Source organism: Eretmochelys imbricata, chromosome 1, assembly GCF_965152235.1.
Source record: "Eretmochelys imbricata isolate rEreImb1 chromosome 1, rEreImb1.hap1, whole genome shotgun sequence".
Classification (NCBI taxonomy): Eukaryota; Metazoa; Chordata; order Testudines; family Cheloniidae; genus Eretmochelys; species Eretmochelys imbricata.
The window spans coordinates 177,959,530-177,985,337 of record NC_135572.1 but is presented as its reverse complement, the minus strand read 5'-3'; the positions used below and the strand labels follow the sequence as shown (position 1 = coordinate 177,985,337).

The 25,808-nt window shown below is 41.0% G+C and overlaps 1 protein-coding gene across 2 annotated transcripts in view; it reads left to right on the top strand.

Annotated features, from left to right (window-relative positions):
* Positions 1 to 25,808, top strand: part of LOC144266513 (multidrug resistance-associated protein 1-like) — a 67,011-nt gene that overhangs the window by 13,080 nt on the left and 28,123 nt on the right. For both annotated transcript variants that reach the window (XR_013346482.1, XM_077819949.1), the window contains exons 4-13: positions 765 to 922; positions 9,501 to 9,678; positions 11,110 to 11,364; positions 14,573 to 14,638; positions 16,002 to 16,139; positions 19,723 to 19,869; positions 21,581 to 21,665; positions 21,794 to 21,860; positions 22,616 to 22,742; positions 24,779 to 24,955. Coding sequence is in view for 1 of the 2 variants with exons in the window: in XM_077819949.1 (XP_077676075.1) it covers positions 765 to 922; positions 9,501 to 9,678; positions 11,110 to 11,364; positions 14,573 to 14,638; positions 16,002 to 16,139; positions 19,723 to 19,869; positions 21,581 to 21,665; positions 21,794 to 21,860; positions 22,616 to 22,742; positions 24,779 to 24,955 (1,398 nt within the window). In the remaining variant the exon portion in view is untranslated. The remainder of the gene's footprint in view (positions 1 to 764; positions 923 to 9,500; positions 9,679 to 11,109; positions 11,365 to 14,572; positions 14,639 to 16,001; positions 16,140 to 19,722; positions 19,870 to 21,580; positions 21,666 to 21,793; positions 21,861 to 22,615; positions 22,743 to 24,778; positions 24,956 to 25,808) is intronic.

Genomic DNA, 25,808 nt, shown 5'->3' with positions numbered 1-25,808 from the left:
CCAGCTTCTCGTCCACTGTCACCCCTAGGTCCTTTTCCGCAGAACTGCTGCCTAGCCATTCGGTCCCTAGTCTGTAGCTGTGCATTGGGTTCTTCCGTCCTAAGTGCAGGACCCTGCACTTATCCTTATTGAACCTCATCAGATTTCTTTTGGCCCAATCCTCCAATTTGTCTAGCTCCCTCTGTATCCTATCCCTGCCCTCCAGCGTGTCCACCACTCCTCCCAGTTTAGTATCATCCGCAAATTTGCTGAGAGTGCAATCCACACCATCCTCCAGATCATTTATGAAGATATTGAACAAAACCGGCCCCAGGACCGACCCCTGGGGCACTCCACTTGACACCGGCTGCCAACTAGACATGGAGCCATTGATCACTACCCGTTGAGCCCGACAATCTAGCCAACTTTCTACCCACCTTATAGTGCATTCATCCAGCCCATACTTCTTTAACTTGCTGACAAGAATACTGTGGGAGACCGTGTCAAAAGCTTTGCTAGAGTCAAGATACAATACATCCACTGCTTTCACTTCATCCACAGAACCAGTAATCTCATCATAGAAGGTGATTAGATTAGTCAGGCATGACCTTCCCTTGGTGAATCCATGCTGACTGTTCCTGATCACTTTCCTCTCATGTAAGTGCTTCAGGATTGATTCCTTGAGGACCTGCTCCATGATTTTTCTGGGGACTGAAATGTTCACTCTGCATTTTTGTGTTAAAATCTTTGTCTTTATTGTGTGTGTCTCTTTTGTAAATTGACAGGCTCCTTGTGACAAAGGGATGATATCAGAGAAAGCAAGTTTCCAGAAACCATCTCTGCTTTACCCTCTGTGGCAAACGTTTAGATTTTTATTGATTAAAGTTGCCATTCTGAAAGTTGCAGCTGATATTCTGGCCTTCATGAGTCCACAGATAATGAAGTAAGTTGTTTTTTTTTTTTTAATGTACTCCATTTTTTGTTCAGGACAGCAATAATAATAAAGCTAAACAATTCCCAATATCAAGAAATTTAGTTCTGCTAACACAACTTTTCAGTGGCTAGGTTTATTAGAGCAAAGGTCTCTGTAACTTAAAATTATCCACATATTACATATTTTTATAAGATTTTTGGGGGATTAACAAACTTCCTCTAAGGATGTTTTAATGCCAGTTTGTGACCAACATAAACAAAAGATACTTCTGATATTTACAAACTGAGAAGTTAGGTCATTAAGAAATGAGTCTCTGACTGAATTCCACTCAGCCCATGTCCTAGCAGATTGCACGCAGCCGTTCACATGAAGGTATTGAAATGCAAATATTGATAGTCACAGTTTGACAGTTCTAGTTTGAATTTGTAATTTCCTTCATGCATATTTTCTTAAATATTTGGCTGATTGTTTATTACATCTGTAGATCTAAATAGCATTCTATCAATACTACCAATTAGGGAGCTCCTTCCTGCCTTGCATTGATATAATATCATAGTACAGGAGCTAATAAGGCAAAGAAAATGTGGATTAGTTATGAATTATGAACCCTATTGATAGCAGAGATGCATTTCTCTCTTTGCAGTGTTACATGGCTAATATGATGTTGCTATTGATATTGAAATATCAGATGTTACTATATTAAAGAAAACAATGAAATATTTAAAAGTGTGTGTGTTGGGGGGAAGCCTGAGTTACAAAAGCTAAAAAAAAATAAAAAATCACGGTGCAAATTATCCCTTTCCACACAACGGGGGAAGGAAGAAAGTAAGGAAATACAAATACACTCAAAGTGGTTCATCTACTGAGAGGTGGGGCAAATGTTTCCCTTTCCTAGAAACACAAGGTAGAAACCACCAGAAAAGAGAGTTGGCTCATGGAGTTATCCAAATTTTCCCCTGAACTCAGGCCTGTCAACCTATCTCTGAAACATTATTGTATTACAGAAAACTAGTACATGTCTTATTAAAAAATGCAGAGGATTGTGGGGAGGAAGAGGAAATGAAGGAAACCTTTTAATCACCAAAGTATGTTTTAAAAATGTACATCCGGTACGTAGCAGCTTCACGCATCATGTGTCAAAAGGAGGCTCATGAGTCTTTCCTCAAACAAATCAGACGTCAAGAATTAGAACATTCAAAAACCAGTTGGAGAACACTTCAGTCTCTCTGGTCACGCGATTACAGACCTAGAAGTGGCAATTCTTCAACAAAAGAACTTCAAAAACAGACTCCAATGAGAGACTGCTGAATTGGAATTAATTTGCAAACTGGATACAATTAACTTAGGCTTGAATAAAGACTGGGAGTGGATGGGTCATTACACAAAGTAAAACTATTTCTCCATGTTCCCCCCCCCCCCACTGTTCCTCAGATGTTCTTGTCAACTACTGGAAATGGCCCACCTTGATTATCACTACAAAAGGTTACCCCACACCCCACCCCCGCTCTCCTGCTGACAAGAGCTCACCTTACCTGATCACTCTCCTTACAGTGTGTATGGTAATACCCTTTGTTTCATGTTCTCTGTGTATATTAATCTCCCCACTGTATTTTCCACTGCATGCATCCAGTGAAGTGAGCTGTAGCTCATGAAAGTTTATGCTCAAATAAATTTGTTAGTCTCTAAGGTGCCACAAGTACTCCTTTTCTTTTTGAGGATACAGACTAACACGGCTGCTACTCTGAAACCTGTCATAAGGTTTTGACTCTGAAGTAGATTTCAGGTCAGCTGTGTAAACAGCCCCTATATGACTTAATCAGAGCAGATACAATTACTCCATAAACAGTACTTTACTCCTTAGCATGATTAACTGTAAGTGTTCCCTAATAATGTATTTGCTCAAGCTAAGGAATCATATTTTTAAAATTTCATAATTCAGGTTATATACCAAGTTGTGGTATGAAGTCATTGGAACTTTTTTTTAAAAAATGCTTGAAGTGAAAATGCTGTGACCATCATGGAACTGCTATGTAATGATCTAAGAATACGGATATGTAGCAATTTTATGAATGCTGTATGTGACCTGGGCAGTGAGGTAAAGTTACTGTGTAACTAGTATGGATTTATTTGAATTTCCTTAAATGTCAGAATTGATTTAACTTACATTGGAGGTAGTGGAATGTTTATTATATGCTTAAAATGTTAAAATTCAGCATGGTCTGTGCATGAAGGCAACACAATGGCTGTCCAGACAAGAACATCCAGGCATTTGAAAGACAATGAGGCAAAATGTTACCCTCAATGATCCTGTGTCCTCTTTACAACAAACTGCAAACCAGTTACAAAGTCCTTCTCTGGAGAGGAAGTGAGAGTTAATTGTCAGGTGCTGCCCAAGGGGAGAGAGGCTGACAGTGACAGAGACTTTAAGGAGGAATCTGAAAGAGTTGGATCTTTCCCCATGTCCATGGAGTGCTAAGCTTTAGGGACAGACAGGCAAGAGTGTAGACTGGCTTTTTTTTTTTTTTTTATGATTACATTTCAGAGAAAAATCTATTGTTCTAATAAATAATACTCCACTTTAAAAAAGCTGTCTGGTTGCAACTGTCATTATTCTTGGAAGGAACAGAATTGTAGGGTCTGGACGTACATCAGACCTACTGAGTCAATCTAGGGTGGCCATGTGTCTGGCTTTCAACCAGAAAGTCTGGTAGAAAAGGGAACCTGACAGTGTCTGGTCACATCTACTGACTGGACACCCAAAGTCCAGTTATTGCAGGAGGGGGAGGTGGGGTGTCACTGGGTCATTGCCCGCGCCAGCCCTTACTCAGCTGCGGCGGCCCCCTATCTGCATCAGGCAGCTGCAGCTCCCAGCCCTGGCTTCACAGGCGAGTCCCTCCTGACCCGGGTGGTGGGGGGTGGGAGGGGAAAAGCACCGAGTGACTGGGGGAGGGGAAAAGAGGAGTGGGGGTGGGACATCAGGGGAAAAGATGGGGCAGGAGCTTGGGGGAAGAGGCGGGGTGAGGGAGGTTCTGACACTCCTGCTGGAGTGTTCAGTTTCTAAATATTATCAAGGTGGCAATCCTAAGGTAATCATGGTTGATACACAAGGGACTGCAGCACAGTGCCTGGTCTGAGAGTGGGAGAATTGTGTGGTTCATCCTAAGAGGCAGGCAACTACTAGGGACTTGAGGGGGAGTGTATTTAGAGGAGGATCAGAGGGGCAGTTAGCCCAGGAACTGTGACAAATGCAAAACCCATCTGTGCAATCTGTGTTTAAGAATTTCAAAATTTAGAATCTGAATCAAGAACTAAAAACAAATGAAATGCAAAGCTAATTGAAGGCTAATTCTCAGACTAACTCAAAAAGTACATATTAAGTGTTAGCTTAAATTCAGAGTCAAAACTCTGAATTTCCAGATTTTTGTTGCTTAGATGTAGATTTTTCTCGTTTGCTGGAGCAGCTTGAACAAAAAAGAAAAACCTACGTCTCAGCCACAAAAGCATGGAAGTTCAGTGAAATTATAATAACTACAATTCAGGTTTAATTGAAGACTGAAAATGACTCTGCCAAGGGAGAGGAGGAAGTGATTTTTATCAATAAAGGGAAGGTGGTTAACACGGTTGTTCACCTGGTTGGTTGTCAGAGAATTTATGAACATAAGTGATTGTGTTAACCTTTAGACTGTTGCGGCTGTCACCCTCAGCTATGGAACAATTTTTGCTAAAAATAAACCTTGCTGAGACCTACATCTGCAATTGTCTGAAAGGAAATGTTAGAATGACACTGTCAACTACTCTACATTGTTTATTACACTCACTTGTTAGTAAAAAGAAAAGGAGTACTTGTGGCACCTTAGAGACTAACCAATTTATTTGAGCATGAGCTTTCGTGAGCTACAGCTCACTTCATCGGATGCATCCGATGAAGTGAGCTGTAGCTCACGAAAGCTCATGCTCAAATAAATTGGTTAGTCTCTAAGATGCCACAAGTACTCCTTTTCTTTTTGCGAATACAGACTAACATGGCTGTTACTCTGTCACTTGTTAGTAGTAGTCTATTTTCAGGCTAGTAACAAAACTTAATTTTAACTTCTGATATTTTTTTTTTACCCTTTTCATTTGGCAAATACTGATTTTTTTTTATTCTATATTTCTAACAAAAAATGGTAGACTTTTTTTAACCACCCTGTATTTGTGCTTCATTACCAGTGAAATCAGCAGCAACGTCCCCCTTTGTGGCATTTGAGAATTGTTTCAAAGGCAGCAAAGCAGCACACAGATGAATACTCTCTCTTGCCTCCCCTCCCCACATTTTGAATATCTTAAAAAGAAAAGGAGTACTTGTGGCACCTTAGAGACTAACCAATTTATTTGAGCATGAGCTTTCGTGAGCTACAGCTCACTTCATCAGATACATACCGTGGAAACTGCAGCAGACTTTATATATACACAGAGAATATGAAACAATACCTCCTCCCACCCCACTGTCCTGCTGGTAATAGCTTATCTAAAGTAATCGTCAGGTTAGGCCATTTCCAGCACAAATCCAGGTTTTCTCACCCTCCACCCCCCCACACAAATTCACTCTCCTGCTGGTGATAGCCCATCCAAGGTGACAACTCTTTACACAATGTGCATGATAATGAAGTTAGGCCATTTCCTGCACAAATCCAGGTTCTCTCACTCCCTCACCCCCCTCCAGAAACCCACCCCCATACACACACAGACTCACTCTCCTGCTGGTAATAGCTCGTCCAAACTGACCACTCTCCAAGTTTAAATCCAAGTTAAACCAGAACATCTGGGGGGGGAAAAAACAAGAGGAAATAGGCTACCTTGCATAATGACTTAGCCACTCCCAGTCTCTATTTAAGCCTAAGTTAATAGTATCCAATTTGCAAATGAATTCCAATTCAGCAGTTTCTCGCTGGAGTCTGGATTTGAAGTTTTTTTGTTTTAAGATAGCGACCTTCATGTCTGTGATTGCGTGACCAGAGAGATTGAAGTGTTCTCCGACTGGTTTATGAATGTTATAATTCTTGACATCTGATTTGTGTCCATTTATTCTTTTACGTAGAGACTGTCCAGTTTGACCAATGTACATGGCAGAGGGGCATTGCTGGCACATGATGGCATAAATCACATTGGTGGATGTGCAGGTGAACGAGCCTCTGATAGTGTGGCTGATGTTATTAGGCCCTCTGATGGTGTCCCCTGAATAGATATGTAGGCACAATTGGCAACGGGCTTTGTTGCAAGGATAAGTTCCTGGGTTAGTGGTTCTGTTGTGTGGTATGTGGTTGTTGGTGAGTATTTGCTTCAGGTTGCGGGGCTGTCTGTAGGCAAGGACTGGCCTGTCTCCCAAGATTTGTGAGAGTGTTGGGTCATCCTTTAGGATAGGTTGTAGATCCTTAATAATGCGTTGGAGGGGTTTTAGTTGGGGGCTGAAGGTGACGGCTAGTGGCGTTCTGTTATTTTCTTTGTTAGGCCTGTCCTGTAGTAGGTAACTTCTGGGAACTCTTCTGGCTCTATCAATCTGTTTCTTTACTTCCGCAGGTGGGTATTGTAGTTGTAGGAAAGCTTGACAGAGATCTTGTAGGTGTTTGTCTCTGTCTGAGGGGTTGGAGCAAATGCGGTTGTATCGCAGAGCTTGGCTGTAGACGATGGATCGTGTGGTGTGGTCAGGGTGAAAGCTGGAGGCATGCAGGTAGGAATAGCGGTCAGTAGGTTTCCGGTATAGGGTGGTGTTTATGTGACCATTGTTTATTAGCACTGTAGTGTCCAGGAAGTGGATCTCTTGTGTGGACTGGACCAGGCTGAGGTTGATGGTGGGATGGAAATTGTTGAAATCATGGTGGAATTCCTCAAGAGCTTCTTTTCCATGGGTCCAGATGATGAAGATGTCATCAATATAGCGCAAGTAGAGTAGGGGCTTTAGGGGACGAGAGCTGAGGAAGCGTTGTTCTAAATCAGCCATAAAAATGTTGGCATACTGTGGGGCCATGCGGGTACCCATAGCAGTGCCGCTGATCTGAAGGTATACATTGTCCCCAAATGTGAAATAGTTATGGGTAAGGACAAAGTCACAAAGTTCAGCCACCAGGTTAGCCGTGACATTATCGGGGATAGTGTTCCTGACGGCTTGTAGTCCATCTTTGTGTGGAATGTTGGTGTAGAGGGCTTCTACATCCATAGTGGCCAGGATGGTGTTATCAGGAAGATCACCGATGGATTGAAGTTTCCTCAGGAAGTCAGTGGTGTCTCGAAGGTAGCTGGGAGTGCTGGTAGCGTAGGGCCTGAGGAGGGAGTCTACATAGCCAGACAATCCTGCTGTCAGGGTGCCAATGCCTGAGATGATGGGGCGCCCAGGATTTCCAGGTTTATGGATCTTGGGTAGTAGATAGAATATCCCAGGTCGGGGTTCCAGGGGTGTGTCTGTGCGGATTTGATCTTGTGCTTTTTCAGGAAGTTTCTTGAGCATATGCTGTAGTTGCTTTTGGTAACTCTCAGTGGGATCATAGGGTAATGGCTTGTAGAAACTCGTGTTGGAGAGCTGCCGAGCAGCCTCTTGTTCATATTCCGACCTATTCATGATGACAACAGCACCTCCTTTGTCAGCCTTTTTGATTATGATGTCAGAGTTGTTTCTGAGGCTGTGGATGGCATTGCGTTCCGCATGGCTGAGGTTATGGGGCAAGTGATGCTGCTTTTCCACAATTTCAGCCCGTGCACGTCGGCGGAAGCACTCTATGTAGAAGTCCAGTCTGCTGTTTCGACCTTCAGGAGGGGTCCACCTAGAATCCTTCTTTCTGTAGTGTTGGTAGGGAGACCTCTGTGGATTAGTATGTTGTTCAGAGGTATTTTGGAAATATTCCTTGAGTCGGAGACGTCGAAAATAGGATTCTAGGTCACCACAGAACTGTATCATGTTCATGGGGGTGGAGGGGCAGAAGGAGAGGCCCCGAGATAGAACAGCTGCTTCTGCTGGGCTGAGAGTATAGTTGGATAGGTTAACAATATTGCTAGGTGGGTTGAGGGAACCATTGCTGTGGCCCCTTGTAGCATGTAGTAGTTTAGAAAGTTTAGTGTCCTTTTTCTTTTGTAGAGAAGCAAAGTGTGCGTTGTAAATGGCTTGTCTAGTTTTAGTAAAATCCAGCCACGAGGAAGTTTGTGTGGAAGGTTGGTTTTTTATGAGAGTACCCAGAAGTTACCTACTACAGGACAGGCCTAACAAAGAAAATAACAGAACGCCACTAGCCGTCACCTTCAGCCCCCAACTAAAACCCCTCCAACGCATTATTAAGGATCTACAACCTATCCTAAAGGATGACCCAACACTCTCACAAATCTTGGGAGACAGGCCAGTCCTTGCCTACAGACAGCCCCGCAACCTGAAGCAAATACTCACCAACAACCACATACCACACAACAGAACCACTAACCCAGGAACTTATCCTTGCAACAAAGCCCGTTGCCAATTGTGCCCACATATCTATTCAGGGGACACCATCAGAGGGCCTAATAACATCAGCCACACTATCAGAGGCTCGTTCACCTGCACATCCACCAATGTGATTTATGCCATCATGTGCCAGCAATGCCCCTCTGCCATGTACATTGGTCAAACTGGACAGTCTCTACGTAAAAGAATAAATGGACACAAATCAGATGTCAAGAATTATAACATTCATAAACCAGTCGGAGAACTCTTCAATCTCTCTGGTCACGCAATCACAGACATGAAGGTCGCTATCTTAAAACAAAAAAACTTCAAATCCAGACTCCAGCGAGAAACTGCTGAATTGGAATTCATTTGCAAATTGGATACTATTAATTTAGGCTTAAATAGAGACTGGGAGTGGCTAAGTCATTATGCAAGGTAGCCTATTTCCTCTTGTTTCCCCCCCCCCCCCCCCCCCCCCCCCCAGATGTTCTGGTTTAACTTGGATTTAAACTTGGAGAGTGGTCAGTTTGGACGAGCTATTACCAGCAGGAGAGTGAGTCTGTGTGTGTATGGGGGTGGGTTTCTGGAGGGGGGTGAGGGAGTGAGAGAACCTGGATTTGTGCAGGAAATGGCCTAACTTCATTATCATGCACATTGTGTAAAGAGTTGTCACCTTGGATGGGCTATCACCAGCAGGAGAGTGAATTTGTGGGGGGGGGTGGAGGGTGAGAAAACCTGGATTTGTGCTGGAAATGGCCTAACCTGACGATTACTTTAGATAAGCTATTACCAGCAGGACAGTGGGGTGGGAGGAGGTATTGTTTCATATTCTCTGTGTATATATAAAGTCTGCTGCAGTTTCCACGGTATGTATCTGATGAAGTGAGCTGTAGCTCACGAAAGCTCATGCTCAAATAAATTGGTTAGTCTCTAAGGTGCCACAAGTCCACGGCTGTTACTCTGAAACCTTTGAATATCTTGGTTCTCCACTGTCTTGCACTTTTTAGACTCATTTTGGCCTGTGCAAAGTGGATGTAATAACTACACAGATTGTAAATGTATCCGTTTTACTGAAACCGTTTGCCAGATGTATATTGTTGATTAATGCACAGATTTTAAAACATTGTATTCCTTCATTTGCAGGGAAATGATAACTTTGTATGAAAATCACTCTGATTTACGCTGGAAGGGATACGGCTATGCCATTGCTCTTCTTGTCGTGGTTGTCTTTCAGACACTTGTCCATCAGTTATACCAGCGTTTCAATATGCTCACCTCTGTCAAAATTAAGACTGCTGCTGTTGGGCTGATATACAGAAAGGTAACTGCTTCTTCTAACATTACCCGCTAATCTCCAAAAAGGGCAAATGTCTCCCTTTTGAAAGACAAAAGAAGTGCTACAAAAGCAAAGATGTTGTAGATTGATGAAAATATTAATAAAGGTGCCTGAACTATAACTGTATCACTAGCAACAGCTGAAGTTAAAATTGCATGTTTCCATTCTAAGAGTCCTATCTTACAACTAAATGGGGGAAGCTCTGCATCAGTGCAGAATCCGTGGCGATATAGGGGTCTGCTAGGGTAGGGCAAGTTGCTGGATTGGGAGCTACCCCCTTTTTCACTTGCTTACTGTTCTTTGAAACTCACTTTTTTTTTTTTAAACCGGAAAGTTTCCAGCCTTGGTCTGTGTGTAAAGGCGGAGGGCTGTGTGTGTGTGTGTGTGTGTGTGTGTGTGTGTGTAAGTTTGAACAAAAATAATTCATCCATTTTTGAGCAAAAAGAAGGCTGAATTCCCCTCCATCCCTAGCCTTTTTAAAACAGAAAAACTACTTATGCAGCTTTTCGTTGAATTGCTCTAGCATTGAAGTGGTGGGAGCAGAAAGTTGAAATTTTGGCCATGAAATCTCCTCTCTAGGGGAGAAAAGTTGAGATCTTCAGCATTTCAGTGAAAATTGGATTTGATTTGGCACAGCAGTGCTAATTTGAAAGTTGCAGTATGCACAATAGTTTAGGAACGGTTGTGTTTTTTTAAAAGTAACTTTCACCTGATGTTTTAGATGAACTCTGTAAATGTGTGCATAGCTAATACATGTAGTAGGCCCTGTCTCATTCAGCGCAAGGAAGCTTAGGTGCTAATAAAGCTCAAGAACTTTTCTGGAGAGAGAGAAGATATCTCTATAGCTGGTCTATGTTGAGTTTGTGAGCTACAAAGTATTTACTGTACTGTAGTGCACAGCAAATGAGGCAAAGATGCTTTCTTTTTTCCCCCTTTTAAATTTACTGTGTAATGAATGAGGCAGGACTGTGCATGGGTTGCTACACAGTGCATCTTATACTTACTGTGCACAATCTGAAGGATGCAAGGGCTGAAACAATTCACTGTCTCTATTTAATGTGTCCAAAAGACAGCCTCCTCTTTCAGGAGACTCAAACTAGCCTCAAACATTAGGTGAGATTCTGTGCTGCACTCCTAAGACAGCCTGTAACTGTCTGTCTTCCTTGGTTTCTGCACTGGGGGGTATTCTCTCGGCCTCATATAGGGCTTGTAAAACCCCTTTACGCCACTCTGGCCCCTTTAGCTCATATGCGGGGGCCAAAGCAGTGCGGGGAATCTCATCCATTGAGTGCAATTTAGCTGTTACTTTATTATGCCTAAGACAGGTCTTTGAAAACACCTTTAAAATAAAGTACATATTTAAGAAAGGTAGTTCATTTTGTGACCGTACGCTTTGGTTTCTTGCTATTGTTGCAGGCTTTAAGCTTAGCTAATTCTTCACGGAGAAAATATACAACTGGTGACATTGTTAACTTGATGTCAGCAGATGCTCAACAACTTATGGAACTGACTGTAAACCTCAACCTTCTATGGTCAGCACCTTTTCAGATCCTGATGGCTATAGTCTTTCTCTGGCAAGAACTGGGCCCATCAGTGCTAGCAGGTGTTGCAGTGCTCGTCTTGGTTATACCTATAAATGCTTTTGTTGCTGCAAAAGTGAAACGGCTGAGGGTAAGAAATCTAAATGTTAATGCTGGAAACAATTGTGGTGTTACAATGAAGAGCTGATTTTTAAAGAAGAACGTAAAACTAATGTAGGCACAAAATAACCAGATTCCTTTGTTGGAGGGGGAGCTTTTGGTATATCATCTATCAATATTTAGATCACTAAACTTTATCTATAAACAAAAAACAATAAACCGAAGAGATTTTGTGTATCTGTAGAAGTGTTATAGGCCATAATCCTACAAACACTTACGCATGTGCTTAACTTTACACACAAGTCATCCTGTTCAACTCACTGTTAGCAAATTTCTGGCAATAGTTAGGATTTCTGGTTTTAGGACAAAACTGACTAACATACCAACAAAATAGTAAGGTGTGTTTTCAGGGGCTTGTTATTAAATAAAATGGAAGTCAAAAATCCAAAGGTCCAAATCCTACAACTGCTGCACCCATGTGGAGTACTAAATAGGGTGATCAGATGTCCCGATTTTATAGGGATAGTCCCAATATTCAGGGCTTTGTCTTATATAGGCACCTATTTCCCCCCACCCTTTTTCCTGATTTTTCACACTTGCTATCTAGTCCCCGAAGCGCTATTGAGTCAGCAACTGATTTGGGCCTATATCTTTTCCCTGTTCACAGTTTTCGTTTGGGGGTGAAGAAGGAAAAGAAAATAGAAGAGGTAGCCCATACGTTTTTGGGTGTTAATCCCCAGGAGCAGAGGATGTTGACATAGGTGTTACATGGCTTCCCTTCTGTCAGTAAAGAGCAGGTCTTAAAAAAAAAATCATATGCCTAAAGATAAACACCACAAACCAGACACTCTGCTTACAGTGTGAAATACTGACCAGAAGAGTTAGTCACAGAAGTGAGTGTGCCAGTAATTCAATACATTTAAATTAATAATACACGTTTGATTTAGGCCCTAAATCTAGGTTTAATTAACAAAAAAGCTTTTACAAACCTTTCCATGATTACTATAATTAATTTAAGTGGGGGTTGGGAAGTGGAATAAGTGACCTTCCTCAGCAGAGATGAAATGATCTGGCCATGATCTGTAGTAAAAGGTGCAGGAGGTAATTCTGGGAAAAGATATCTTTGTGAGGATCCTCTCAGAGATTTCACTTTCATGCTCTGACTCACACCATCCCATTGAGGTGTGTGTGTGTGGGGGGGCAGATTAGCCCCCCCAATACTCAGAAAAGGCTGCACGACCCACTCTGAAACCTGCCTCCACAACCCCTCTCTCTGGCTCCCTGATACCACAGCTCCATTGGCACCCTTTTATCATGGACTTCCCTTGGCCACAGCTGCCCATGATCCACAGAAAGAATAAAAACAGCCCAAACTATTATCTTTTCCAAGGAAACTTTACAGGGCTATAAGGGAAGCTATTTGTATTCCCCAGCATACCCTGTTTCTAGCTGCTTATGCAGTGAGGGCCATGAACCTGTGGAGAGGTCTGGTCTATGTGTCTGTGAAAACAGTGCCACAGCTGACCTCCACCAGGAGGAAGGGGAGGGCAGATTTTTACACAGAAGTTCCCCTCACCATACAGATCTTGTCAGTGATGTGAAGGGAGAAGGAGAAAAGTGAGGGCGAGTGCAGTGATCTTGGCCACTGTTTGCAACCCAAAGTGTTCTGCCTAAGTATCCTAATAACCAGAGTGTGAAAGGTGTTAAGTGAAACTGACTAGCATGTTTTCATTGTGCAAATTGAGTGAAATGCACAAATTAAATCTAGCATAAGTAGTAAGAAGAGAGGATTTTTTTAAAAACTCAGGTTTTAGTCATCAAAGATGTTGTCAGTAACAGAGGAAAGGAATTTCTTTTTCAAAATATGCTCTTTAACCTAAGTATTCCTTCACATCTCACAAATCAGACTGGGCCAAATTCTGTTTGCTTTTGTCACAGAAATAGTTTCAGCAGTTTTTTGGGACTACTTACATGTGGTAGGTGAGCAGGATTTGACTCCTTGTGAGTGACTATTAAAGTCAATTTGCAAATGGTTACTACTCCATGGAAAAATATAATGAATAATCTATTCAAGATTTTAAGGAATCAACATCACAATTTTTTTTATAAATCATAATTTAGATGTTTAAGCATTGTTAAGATTAATCTATTTTGTAATTCTAGAACACTGAGAACTGAAACTCTAATTAGGAAGCTTTTAATTAGAATCTAAGAAATGCAGTTATTACTGTAATCATGCTGCATGAAGTATTACAAAAAAATCAAGATGATATTTTTTAAAGAAAAAGTGCTATTAGAGAGGACATACCAATCCTTTTATCATATGATGATAAAATGATATACATGTCAGATACCAAATGTGAAGTACATTTGACAATGTAACGTGTACAGTACAAGAATTTTTTTCCAAGAGAGTCAATAATAGAGTACAGAGTAACAGCCGTGTTAGTCTGTATTCACAAAAAGAAAAGGAGTACTTGTGGCACCTTAGAGACTAACCAATTTATTTGAGCATAAGCTTTCGTGAGCTACAGCTCACTTCATAGGATGCATACTGTGGAAAGTGTAGATGATCTTTTTATACACACAAAGCATGAAAAAATACCTCCCCCCACCCCACTCTCCTGCTGGTAATAGCTTATCTAAAGTGACCACTCTCCTTACAATGCGTATGATAATCAAGGTGGGCCATTTCCAGCACAAATCCAGGGAGACTGCTGAAATTCAGAGAGACTGCTGAATTGGAATTCACTTGCAAATTGGATACAATTAACTTAGGCTTGAATAGAGACTGGGAGTGGCTAAGTCATTATGCAAGGTAACCTATTTCCCCTCATTTTTTCCTACCCCTCCCCCCCCATCAAACATTCTTGTTTAACCCTGGATTTGTGCTGGAAATGGCCCACCTTGATTATCATACACATTGTAAGGAGAGTGGTTACTTTAGATAAGCTATTACCAGCAGGAGAGTGGGGTGGGGGGAGGTATTTTTTCATGCTTTGTGTGTATAACAAGATCTTCTACACTTTCCACAGTATGCATCCGATGAAGTGAGCTGTAGCTCACGAAAGCTTATGCTCAAATAAATTGGTTAGTCTCTAAGGTGCCACAAGTACTCCTTTTCTTTTTGCGAATAATAGAGTAGTAGCTGTGTTCACTGTCTGAAGTACACAAAATATGTTTGAATCTCTGATATTTTTTAAAAAATTGTAAGCATTGCTCTCTCTTTTTTAAACTAGAAAAGCCAAATGAAGAATACAGATCAGCGAGTGAAACTACTAAATGAAATCTTGCATGGAATAAAGGTAACACCAGCAGCTAATGAGTTTCATTGCTCTCCCTAATAAAGATGAACGACTATGTTATTCAGAAAACTAGGGTTTTGTCACTGAACCTTTCGACTGATAATGTAGGAAAGAAGAATTTAGAGGAAAATATATTCTGTTATATAACTACTTAAAGTGGATTTTTAAAGCATTATTAAAATAAGAGATGTGATTATAAAATATAGATTACCCATGATATTTTGATCATGTTCTCTTGTTTTATTTTTTAATCAGCACAGATAGTTTGTCATTAGATGGTTGGAAATCTTCACTAAACTTCACTTTTCTTGAAGAACAAAATTGAGTTTTTCAAATTTGTTCTTGTTTCTGAAAATCTATTTGTCATTTATGCTTCTTCAATTTTTAAATATTGAAGTAGCCAGTACTTCAAATTATTCACAGTTCATTCTGCATTTTTCTGAAGTTTTGTGGATTTCTAACCACAGACATTGGTGCTGCTATAAAATGTATATAATACTTTCTTTAAGATGTTGCTTCTTGGTTGCAAGTAAGATAGAGAATATTTTTATCATGAAAGTGCTAGTATGATGGACTGGTAGCTATTTGCCAATACAAAGCTTGAAACCTCTCCTTCCTTGGGCATTTTGTGTTCTTTTCATTCATAATACCACCTTATATAGTATCTTTCATGTAGATGGATCCTAAGAGTTTCTTTCCAGATTCTATGGGCATACTTGCTTCAATTAAACTACCCACATAGCTAAAGGGTTAGGCCCTACTTGTATATGTAAATTCTTCTGTCTGGTGTTCTGGACAATAGTAAAGGATGTTTTCAGGTGTCCTTAGGAGTCCTTTGGCCACACTTTAAATTTACTTCCTTATCAGATAACAGTATTGTCTGGACACACCACCTGGAGATGATCAGTCTTACATGCTGTGCACCAGAAAAATGACATAAGCGTGTAGCTTACCAAGCTGATTTTTTCCCACATCAGAAAGTGATAGAAGAGGGTTACAATGAAGTCAGATGGTGGCACCTCTGTGAATAAATTTAATAAACTAAAATGTACATGGGGTGAATGCTGATAGTAGTAATCTGGAATAATAAGTAATCCACCAAAACAGGAGCACAGTGAAATGTATAGAGCTCAAGGAGACTACACTATAGCATTCTTCATAACAAATGTCATTTTGGGTTATATTGGGTCTTGCTGGGACAATATTTCATTTGTAGAAGCTATCCACTGGAAAATGCAAGTGTTGGATATTTACAGTTTTGTATTGTTCAACATTTGCAGATACATTTTTGGAATTTAAACTCATTTTAACAATCACTGCTGTTGATTTACTAAGATGTAATTTTCTGTTTATTTGTATTTAGATTCTTAAACTTTATGCATGGGAACCTTCATATCAGAAGAAGGTTGTGGAAATACGAGAACATGAAATAGATGTTCTGAAGTCATCTGGGTACCTGACAACTTTCTCCATGCTAACTTTAACCTGTATCCCTTTTATGGTGCGTTACTTAACAATATCCATTTTTGTAGCTAGCTATCACTCTCACCAGAGTATCTGAGAGCCTCACAACCATTAATGAATTTATCACCACAATATCTCTGTGAGGTCTGGAAGTATTATTATAATACCCGTTTTACATAGGGGAATTGAGGCATAGAGAGATTGTGACTTTTCCAAGGTCATACAGGAAATCTGTGGCAGAGCCAGGAATGAAATCCAGATCTCTTCAGTCCAGTCCAGTGTCTTAATCCAAAGACCCTCCTTCTGTAATGTGAACAGTCACACATTCTTTTTTAATAGCGTTGATTCTTGTTGATATCCCCATTAAGCATCTAAGACAAGTTTTTGCTTTTTTTCCATGCTCAGATTTTTAAAAGGAAACAAGATTGGGGTGGAGGTGGGGAAAGAGGTACACATTCTAGTTCTTCTGAGAAGAATAACTTTCTGTGGGTGAAAAAAGATACCTTACATCGGAGTGAGATAGAGACAACTTAAGCCTGGCTGTGCTGGATAATATACTTGAGAAGGACAGAAGCTAAATTCCCTCTGACACACTCCTTGAAGTTGATAGCATCTGTTCGAGGTTCCCCCATCAAACTCCCTACGTAGCAAATAAAGCTTCTCGCAGTTATTCACAAAAGTCACAATCTGTTTAGTACGCTTCCACACCTACTGATAGCATAGCTATATTCAGAAGTCAGATAGGAATTTTTCTTTTCCCTCCTCTGAAGCCACATAACTAGGGCCCTACCAAATTCACGGTCCATTTTGGTCAATTTCACAGTGATAGGGTTTTAAAAAATGTAAATTTAATAATTTCAGCTATTTAAGTCTGAAATTTCAGTGTTGTAATTGTAGGGGTCCTCACCCAAAAGAGGAGTTGTGGGAGGGAAGGGTTCCGCAAGATTATTGTAGGGGTTATTGCCACCCTTACGTCTGCATTGTCTTCAGAGCTGGGCGGCCGGAGAGCAGCGGCTCTTGGCCAGATGCCCAGCTCTGAAAGCAGAGCCACTGCCAGTAGCAGCACAGAAGTAAGGATGACATAGTACAACACTTTTACTTCTGCACTGCTGCCTGCAGAGCTGGGACCTCAATCAGCAGCCGCCACTCTCTGGCTGCCCAGCTCTGAAGGCAGCAGTGCAGAAGTAAGGGTGGCCTGGTATGGTTTTGTCACCCTAACTTCTGCGCTGCTGCTGGCAGGGCGCTGCCTTCAGAGCTAGGCACCTGGTAAACAGCCGCTGCTCTCGAGCCACCCAGCTCTGAAAGCAGTGCAGACATAAGGGTGGCAATACCACAAACTCCTAAAATAACCTTGTGACACCCACTCCGTTTTCAGTCAGGACCATCAATTTGAGAAACTCTGGTGTCCCATGTGAAATCTGTATCGTATACGGTAAAAACACACAAAAGACCAGATTTCACAGGGGGAGACTAGATTTCATGGTCCGCGACACATTTTTCATGGCCATGAATTTGGTAAGGCTCTACACATAACAAGCAATTGCTATAGTAAAGTACCAAAAACAACATAAGTGAACACATTTATTTCTGCAGCACACCTGATCTTCTGAGCTAAAGCCTACATCTGCTGGAAAATTGGGGGACCATGTGTTAGTAGATTGAATTCATAACTGGGAGTCAGAAACTCATGGGTTAATTCCAGTTTACTGTATGGATTTAGGCCAATCTTTTAACTCTTCTCTGCTAGTTTTTTCATTTGTAAAAGTGGGATACTGATGTTTATTTGTGTATTATAAATCACAACCATGTTATGATGCATGATTTGTAAAGTACTAAATAATAATTGCAGAAGTGCAACTGTTACTGCATAATACATTTGTGCATTTACCTCAGTAACATATTTCATCCCTTCCTAAATTCCTGCAGAAGAAAGAAAATGATACAATTTAATTATATAAGTAAACACTGTTGAAAAATCATGTGGTCATATGGTGACCAGCTCTGTTATCATTATGCCTTTCTGCTTTTTAAAGTTTGGAAGATGCTTTTAATCCTTGTTTTTAGCAACCTCCTCTCTCTTCTCTTCCCTTCCCTTCCTCTCTGCCACTCCCCTCCCTGCCACTGAACTGTAAGGTTCTGAATTTTAAGAAACTAAAACTGTTCAAAAAAAAATAACAAGACTTCTAGCCAACTTCATCCCAACTCCGTTTCAGTGGAGTTACACTAGGAATGCATTTGTCCCTTCAGACTTAATCACTTCAATAAATAGGAGAAAGTATGGGCCAGATCCTCACCTGGATAAGTCCTGTTTTGTCAAACTAAAGTAGAGAAGTTTCAGAGTAGCAGCTGTGTTAGTCTGTATCCGCTAAAACGAAAAGGAGTACTTGTGGCACCTTAGAGACTAACAAATTTATTTGAGCATAAGCTTTCGTGAGCTACAGCTACAGCTCATAAAAGCTTATGCTCAAATAAATTTGTTAGTCTCAAGGTGCCAAAAGTCCTCTTTTTTTTTTTAAAAGTAGAGAAGTATCTTTTTCTCGTTTTTATCATCTTTAACAAAACATAAGCCTTTAAAATATATCCATTCTGTGTGAAATGCCTGGGTTAGTTAACTTGATTTTCAGAGCACCCGTGTAAAACGTACATGTCCAAATTCTTTGTTGCTTTATATCTGGCTGCAGCTTCATTGACTTCAGTTGCTTTGTCCATTTACAGCTGCTGAGAATTTGACCTTTATTAGAATGTCACATGTTTTTAGGAATAGTAAAACCTAGGTGATCCTTCATGACCTTCTAGTAAGGCTGAAACTAGAGCTGGTTGGGAATTTGTCGACTTAAATCTTTTTCTTCAGAAAATGCCGATTCATTGAAACAAAACCTGTTCATGGGAGAGGGACAGTTTTGACACTTCTTGTGGAAAAAAATTGGAAAAATTTCAGAGTTGCCAGTTTCCCATTTTGACATTTTTGAAACAAAAAAGTCCTTTTCTTTAGTTCAAAATGACTTTTTTCATTTTGAAATGCAAGCTAATTATAGTAAATAAAATTTAAAAACGAAAATTGTCAAAATTGACACACAGTGTTTCATGTGCGCTGAATGGAATGTTTCCTCACACTGTCAGTCCATAAATATGTGAGATGGACTTTTTGTCCCAATTCAGGACCAAAAATCTGTTTCCTGCCCCATTCTAACGGAAACACCTTCATTTGTTTATGTCAGTAGGCATGCAATTGCTTGTTAAAATGACAGTGCCAATATACTGTGGAAAAAGCAGACAGTGGGGATACAAGTGCCAATCAACAAATGGAGACTATTGAGACCTTCAAATAGACTGAAATCCAATGGGAATATTATGTGTGTACAAACTTAAGTATGAAATGGAATTTTATACCACAAGATATAAGAGCTTGTATTTAGTCTAAAGACAGAAGTATGTTCGTTTTAATGCATGAATAGTAGCACAGTTTGTGTTTCAGTTTGCATTAAGCTGTAGTCAACATCCAGCTCTTAATTGCTACCATCATATTTTTGTAGCAGGAATCACTGAAAAGTAAAACTAAGCAGGATGAGAAAAGTAATGAAAAAATAATCACCCCCTCCCCTCCTTTTTTTTTTTTAAAGGTCTCATTGGCTACGTTTGGAGTGTATTTTCTGCTGGATCAAGAGAATGTCCTAACTGCAACTAAAGTTTTTACATCTATTTCTTTGTTTAATATTTTGCGACTGCCTTTGTTTGATTTGCCAACAGTGATCTCTGCCGTAGCCCAGGTAAAATCTAAATCAAATGCAAATAGGTGTCAAAAAAGGATGACATTTATGGCCCTTTATTAATCTCCAGGGTGTCATGTGGTTTAATCTATTTTAAGATAAAGGTTAAGCCACCTGATTATTTCTAGTTTTATTTTGTTGAAATTTTCATGTCTTTGAGGGGTGGGAGAGGCACTGGTATTGGAGGGGGTTTCAGAGTACATTATCTTTTGAAAAAAGAAAAGGAGTACTTGTGGCACCTTAGAGACTAACCAATTTATTTGAGCATGAGCTTTCGTGAGCTACAGCTCACTTCATCGGATGAAGTGAGCTGTAGCTCACGAAAGCTCATGCTCAAATAAATTGGTTAGTCTCTAAGGTGCCACAAGTACTCCTTTTCTTTTTGCGAATACAGACTAACACGGCTGTTACTCTGAAACCTGTCATTATCTTTTGAAGTATGTTAACATATTATAAGGAATGACCAGCAGGTGGCATGAGTACTGTTCCTATTTCTACTTGTGCTCTATCTACTGTTTCTATATGTAGTTCAGTTTCTTGTAAAGAAAGTAGCAAGGCCATTGTCAGCAGATGCCCTCTCCATCCTGCTGTCAGACATGGGCAACAAACTATGCTGAATCAGAACTCAACCCTTCCTGGGGTTTGGTTTTATTAACCCAGAAATTAGCAGTAGTGTAACAAAATTGAGCTAAGTCTCCCCAAGCGTGGCTGCTGCCTTACGACTGCTCAGTTTATATGCTAAATGTTCCCTCTCTCTTCCGGAGAGCTAATCCACAAACAACCTGTCTCAGACTTTGTCTCCACTGACACACAGATGTTTTTTAAACAGCAAGATAACTAACGAGCGTGGAAACAAGTCACTCGTAGTGTTTGCCACAAGGTAGCTAGCAGGTCAGCATTGTACCCCAATGCTGGTAGCTAGCAGGTCAGCATTGTACCCCAATGTGGTTGACTTCGCTTCATTTACCTTAAATAAAACTAAAGTGCATTGTCTCCACTATGTTTTTCCAGTAGAATAATAGCTAAAGCACCCTTTTTTTGTCAGTGAAGACATAACCTTCATGAGTCAGCAGAGCCTACTTCCCACTGGGACACGATTATCAATGCTGTCTAACAGGGTGTGGTGTTTCAAGTGAATACTGCTGTCCGCCTAAATCAGTGGTCTCCAAACTTTTCAGGGTTGCGCCCCTCCTTGACCCTGTCCGTGCCCCTGCCAGAGCCGGGGCTGGGAGTGGGGCTGCAGCTTGGGAGGAGGAACATAGACGGGGTAAGGGGTCTGAGGCTGGGGCCGCAGCTGAGATGGGGCTGGGAATGGAGCCCTGGCTGGGGTCCAAGGCTGGGGAGAGGGCTGGAGCTGCAGCCAGGAGCTGAGGCTGGGCATGGGGCCAAGGCTCGGAGTGGGGCTGGAGCAGATATGGGGGCATAGCGGAGCTGGGTGGCTCTCCCGCTCCGCTCCCTCTGGGGGCTGGCCCAGGTCCCACACTGCCTCCTGGAATGTTCCTCTGTGCCTCCCTACAGGGTGCGCCCCACAGTTTCGGGACCACTGGCCTAAAACTTCAGCTACCTTTATGAATGTACATAAGGAAAACATTTTCTGTTCATTTCCCATCTCAGAATAAATTAATAGACATGCTTGTTTCTTGGTGTAATCTAGAATATATGAAGTATTGCTTAAAAAACCAAATAGCATAAAAGTTTGTGCATTCTACAGACAAAGGTTTCTCTGGGTCGTTTAGAGGATTTTCTGTATTCTGAAGACCTTGACCCTCAAGACATCAACACAAACTACAGTGGAAGTAAGCAGGGTTTTGTTGTTGTTTCTGTTGTTGTTATTCAATGTCTGCAGAAACAAATTGATTAACCAGCAATATCAGCTGAGGGGCTGCCTCTGTAACTTATTGTTGATTTCTCTTTATTGCAACAGATCATGCTGTGGGATTTATTGGTGCTTCTTTCCGATGGGAGAAGACTGGACCTTCAATCTTAAATAAGTAAGAATCAAGGTTTGTGAAGTAACTTTGAACAAGAATCTGTACAGGCATCACATTCTGCTAGGCGGAGTTTACATAGATCATGACATAACCGTCCACCTAGTGCAAGGTGCAGCATGTTGTGATGTCCCAGAACAGCGAGGTGGGAGATTGACTCCCCAGACCACAGTATCCCTCCGGATCTCCCCACTACTCAGGGAATGGAATAAACCCGTAACAGCGCATGCTTCCTGAGGTGCTGGCACTGCTATGTGACCAGAGCCATCTTCTCCTACCGCATTGCTACTCATGATGCAGGTAGCCAGAACAGAGACATGAAGGCACAAGATGGCCCAGTACCTCCGCACAGCTGCACAAGCTGGACCACTGAGCCCCCTGAAAGCATTTGTGAAAATAGCTACAAATCAAACAGGGTGTTTTTGTTTTCCTTTCGGAACTTACATGGTCTCTTACTGTTGTTAATCTTGTACTGTGTGGTGGCTTCCTACTGCACTGTTGCCCTGATTCTGCAATTGATAGCATATGGTGAATTTTTAACATGCAGAGAGACACTACAGTCTCCTTAAGTCCATAGCTTTTCAGGGTTCTAGAGTATGCTCTAGTCACAGGTATCCAAACTGAAATATTCACCTCCCCAGTCACAGTGGAGTAGACTGTATTTTTGCCGTTTAGTGTCCACTAAAGAGGATTCTTCTCTGTACACAGTACAGTGTTTATAGAGGATTACTGTTGTTTGTCTTCCTAAATGTTTCCAGTTTGAACATGAAGATCCCAGAAGGCTCTTTAGTTGCTGTGGTGGGGCAGGTTGGATCTGGAAAGTCATCTCTCCTTTCTGCTATTCTTGGAGAAATGAACAAGTTTGAAGGAACAGTCCAGAGAAAAGTAAAGTTGATTTTGTTTCTTGTATCCACAGTTATATTATTACAATATGACTGTTTTATAGAGGATGGTTTATTTGTGAATATAATAAAATATATTGACAATGGAAGCATTTCTTTTAGTATGCTGACCATTGGATTCTTTGAAAAAATGGCTTGGTGGCATTCATGTTACTTGTCAAGTTAACTGATTCGCAGCCACCTACACTAAAACTAATATGATTTAGTTTTCATAAACCTATAATTATTTATATTTATAATTATTTATTGCAAAAATCCTTAGGATTAAGGTCATGCATCAAGCCTACACATCCTACAGTGGCTGGTTTAGAAGAGTGATACAACCGTAACTCATTTGGAGCAGTGATATAGTTTTGCAGGAGATAGTCAGCCATTTCACAATGGCTTACACATAGAAAGGAGAGAAAACATTTAAATGGGGGAAAGTGAGTTGTGGACAGAGATGGAAGGAAGTTCATTCTGCCCCTCTCAATGATAACAGCTCCCTTGGCATAAACTCTTTCTGTGGTTGAACAGAGTGAGGAAATTGTCCAAGTGCCCATCACAATAAAATAGAATTTAAAGAGGCTTATATTAGGCTAAAACAGCTAAGCAGAAAGATAACCTCTCAACATAGCCCACACTAATAATAATACTTATCATACCAAACACTGTAAATAAATTAACCAATCACCATAATACTGATAAATGCAGAGTTGTCAAGTAACTCCTGAGTTTGAGTCACTTTGGAGTAAGATTAGAATTTGTTAGTCCCTTTCTTCCATTCCTATGTAAATCCGCTAGACCATATTGCCTTTCACTAATGTTTAAATAAAGAGGGGTCTGAAGTCTCTTGCTAATTTACAGCAAGCGAATCAATTTAGTACATTTTAGTGGAAATAAAAAGCAACAACAACAAAAGTGATGGGGAGCCTCTTTAGGACGGGGAACTATATAGAGCAGGGATTGGCAGCCTTTGGCACGTGCCCATCAGGGAAATCCGCTGGCTGGCCGGGACGGTTTATTTACCTGCAACGTCCGCAGGTTTGGCCTATCGCAGCTCCCACTGACTGCGGTTCGCCATTCCAGGCCAATGGGGGCTGCAGGAAGTGGCGTGGGCTGAGGGATGTGGGGGCTGCTGCTTCCCGCAGCCCCCTTTGGCCTGGAACGGTGAACCGCTGCCAGTGGGAGCTGCAATCGGCCGAACCTGCAGATGCGGCAGGTAAACAAACCAGCCTGGCCCGTCAGCGGATTTCCCTGATGAGCCGCATGCCAAAGGTTGCCGATTCCTGATACAGAGTAAGCTACTGAAGAGTTAGTATGGATTCATTGGGTGGAGGATGATGTCAATGAATCTCATCATATTTCTTAATAAAATTAATAGATTTTCATAGATTTATGCATTTAAGTCAGAAGGATCCACTATGATCATATAGTCAGGAGCTCTTAAAATCATCACTCCTGTCCCATAAAACCATGTTAGTTTCTAGTGTTGACATTTTTATCTAGCTGGATCATCAGTGGTGCATAAAGGCAGTGTGTAACTAACCACAGGAGTTTCCAGAATTAAGCAGTACTTCACCTTGTTATTCTAATTGAGCAATGCTTCAAAACTGGCTTTACATTAAAAACCGCAAATTAAACCAAAATATAATCTTCCTATATTTGCCACGTACTAACTACAGGTCCAGTTTTGCTACCTTTAAGTGCACTGAGTAATACCTTAGGATGCAAGAAGTCCTATTGCTCTCAATGAGGCTACTCAATGAGTAAGATTTTACTCAATTCGTGTAAGGGTGACAGAGTATAGTGTGCACATGCCCTCATAACATGCACAGTATTTCAGCCAGTATCTTCAACAGCTTGGTTTGGAACATTTGACTTTTTAGAATTCTAACAGTTTGACTGTGCTAATGTTTTAGAAGTAATAACCAATGACTTTACTTTGAAATATAATTTGAACAGTAGATGTTCTTAAAATGCTATCTTACCACATGTAGAACTGTCCAAATGAGAGTGTTGCCTTTTCTCTTTATTTAGGGTTCAGTGGCTTATGTTTCCCAGCAGGCCTGGATGCAGAATTCCATTTTGCAAGAAAATATTCTCTTTGGCTCAGATCTGAACAGGCCATATTATGAGAGGGTTTTGGAAGCCTGCGCTCTACTACCAGATTTGGAGCAGTTACCAAATAGGGATCAAACGGAGATTGGAGAAAGGGTGAGAACTTGAAAAATCACATGCAGTCACTCAGCTGAGCTGTAGTTCACAATGTCTTCCAAATGCATTTAGTTTGCTAAGGCTATGTCTACACTACATTGCCTTCAGCAAAATTTATGTCACTTAGTGGTGTGAATATTCCACTCCCCTGAGTGACATAAATTACGCCAGCATAAGCACTAGTGTGCACAGCGCTATGGTGGCAGGAGAGCTTCTCCTGCCAACATAACTACTGCCACATGTTGAGGGTGGATTAATTGTGTTAACGGAGAGCTCTCTCCCGTCAGCATAGAGAGACTACATGAGAGATCTTACAGCTGTGCCGCTGCAACCTCTCTAGTGTAGACGTAGTTTAATTGACATTAAACATGAAAAATACTAGAAAGACCTAACTCTGCCCCAAATGAAATCAGTGGGAACAGAGTTAGGCCAATGCTGGTTGCTTCTGAAAACCCCCCTCCCTTGTCCATAATATTGCTCTCCCCTCTCTACCCCTTTTCCCAGCTTGTGCGCAAACACGCGGATACTTCGCCTATCACAAATCACTCTTGTTTTTTCAAAGGTTATGTATGTTTGTCACAAAGGAGATGTACTGTATAAAATACATCCATATCCTTTTCTAGTCCTAAGCTTGGGAGTTTGCTAGAGCTCCTGTATGGAAGTTAGTGAGAGAACCAGAATGGAAAAGTTTAATTGTAAACTCTTTCAAATAAAGCTAAGTGGACATTTGTAAAACTCTAAGGGGATTTATAGCCACTTCCAAAGAGTTCCTCTTTTGAAGTAAAGCTGTGTCCCTACTTTCATGCTCTATGGTTGACTTACAACAGCAGTTTTAAGCTGTAAACAATTACTT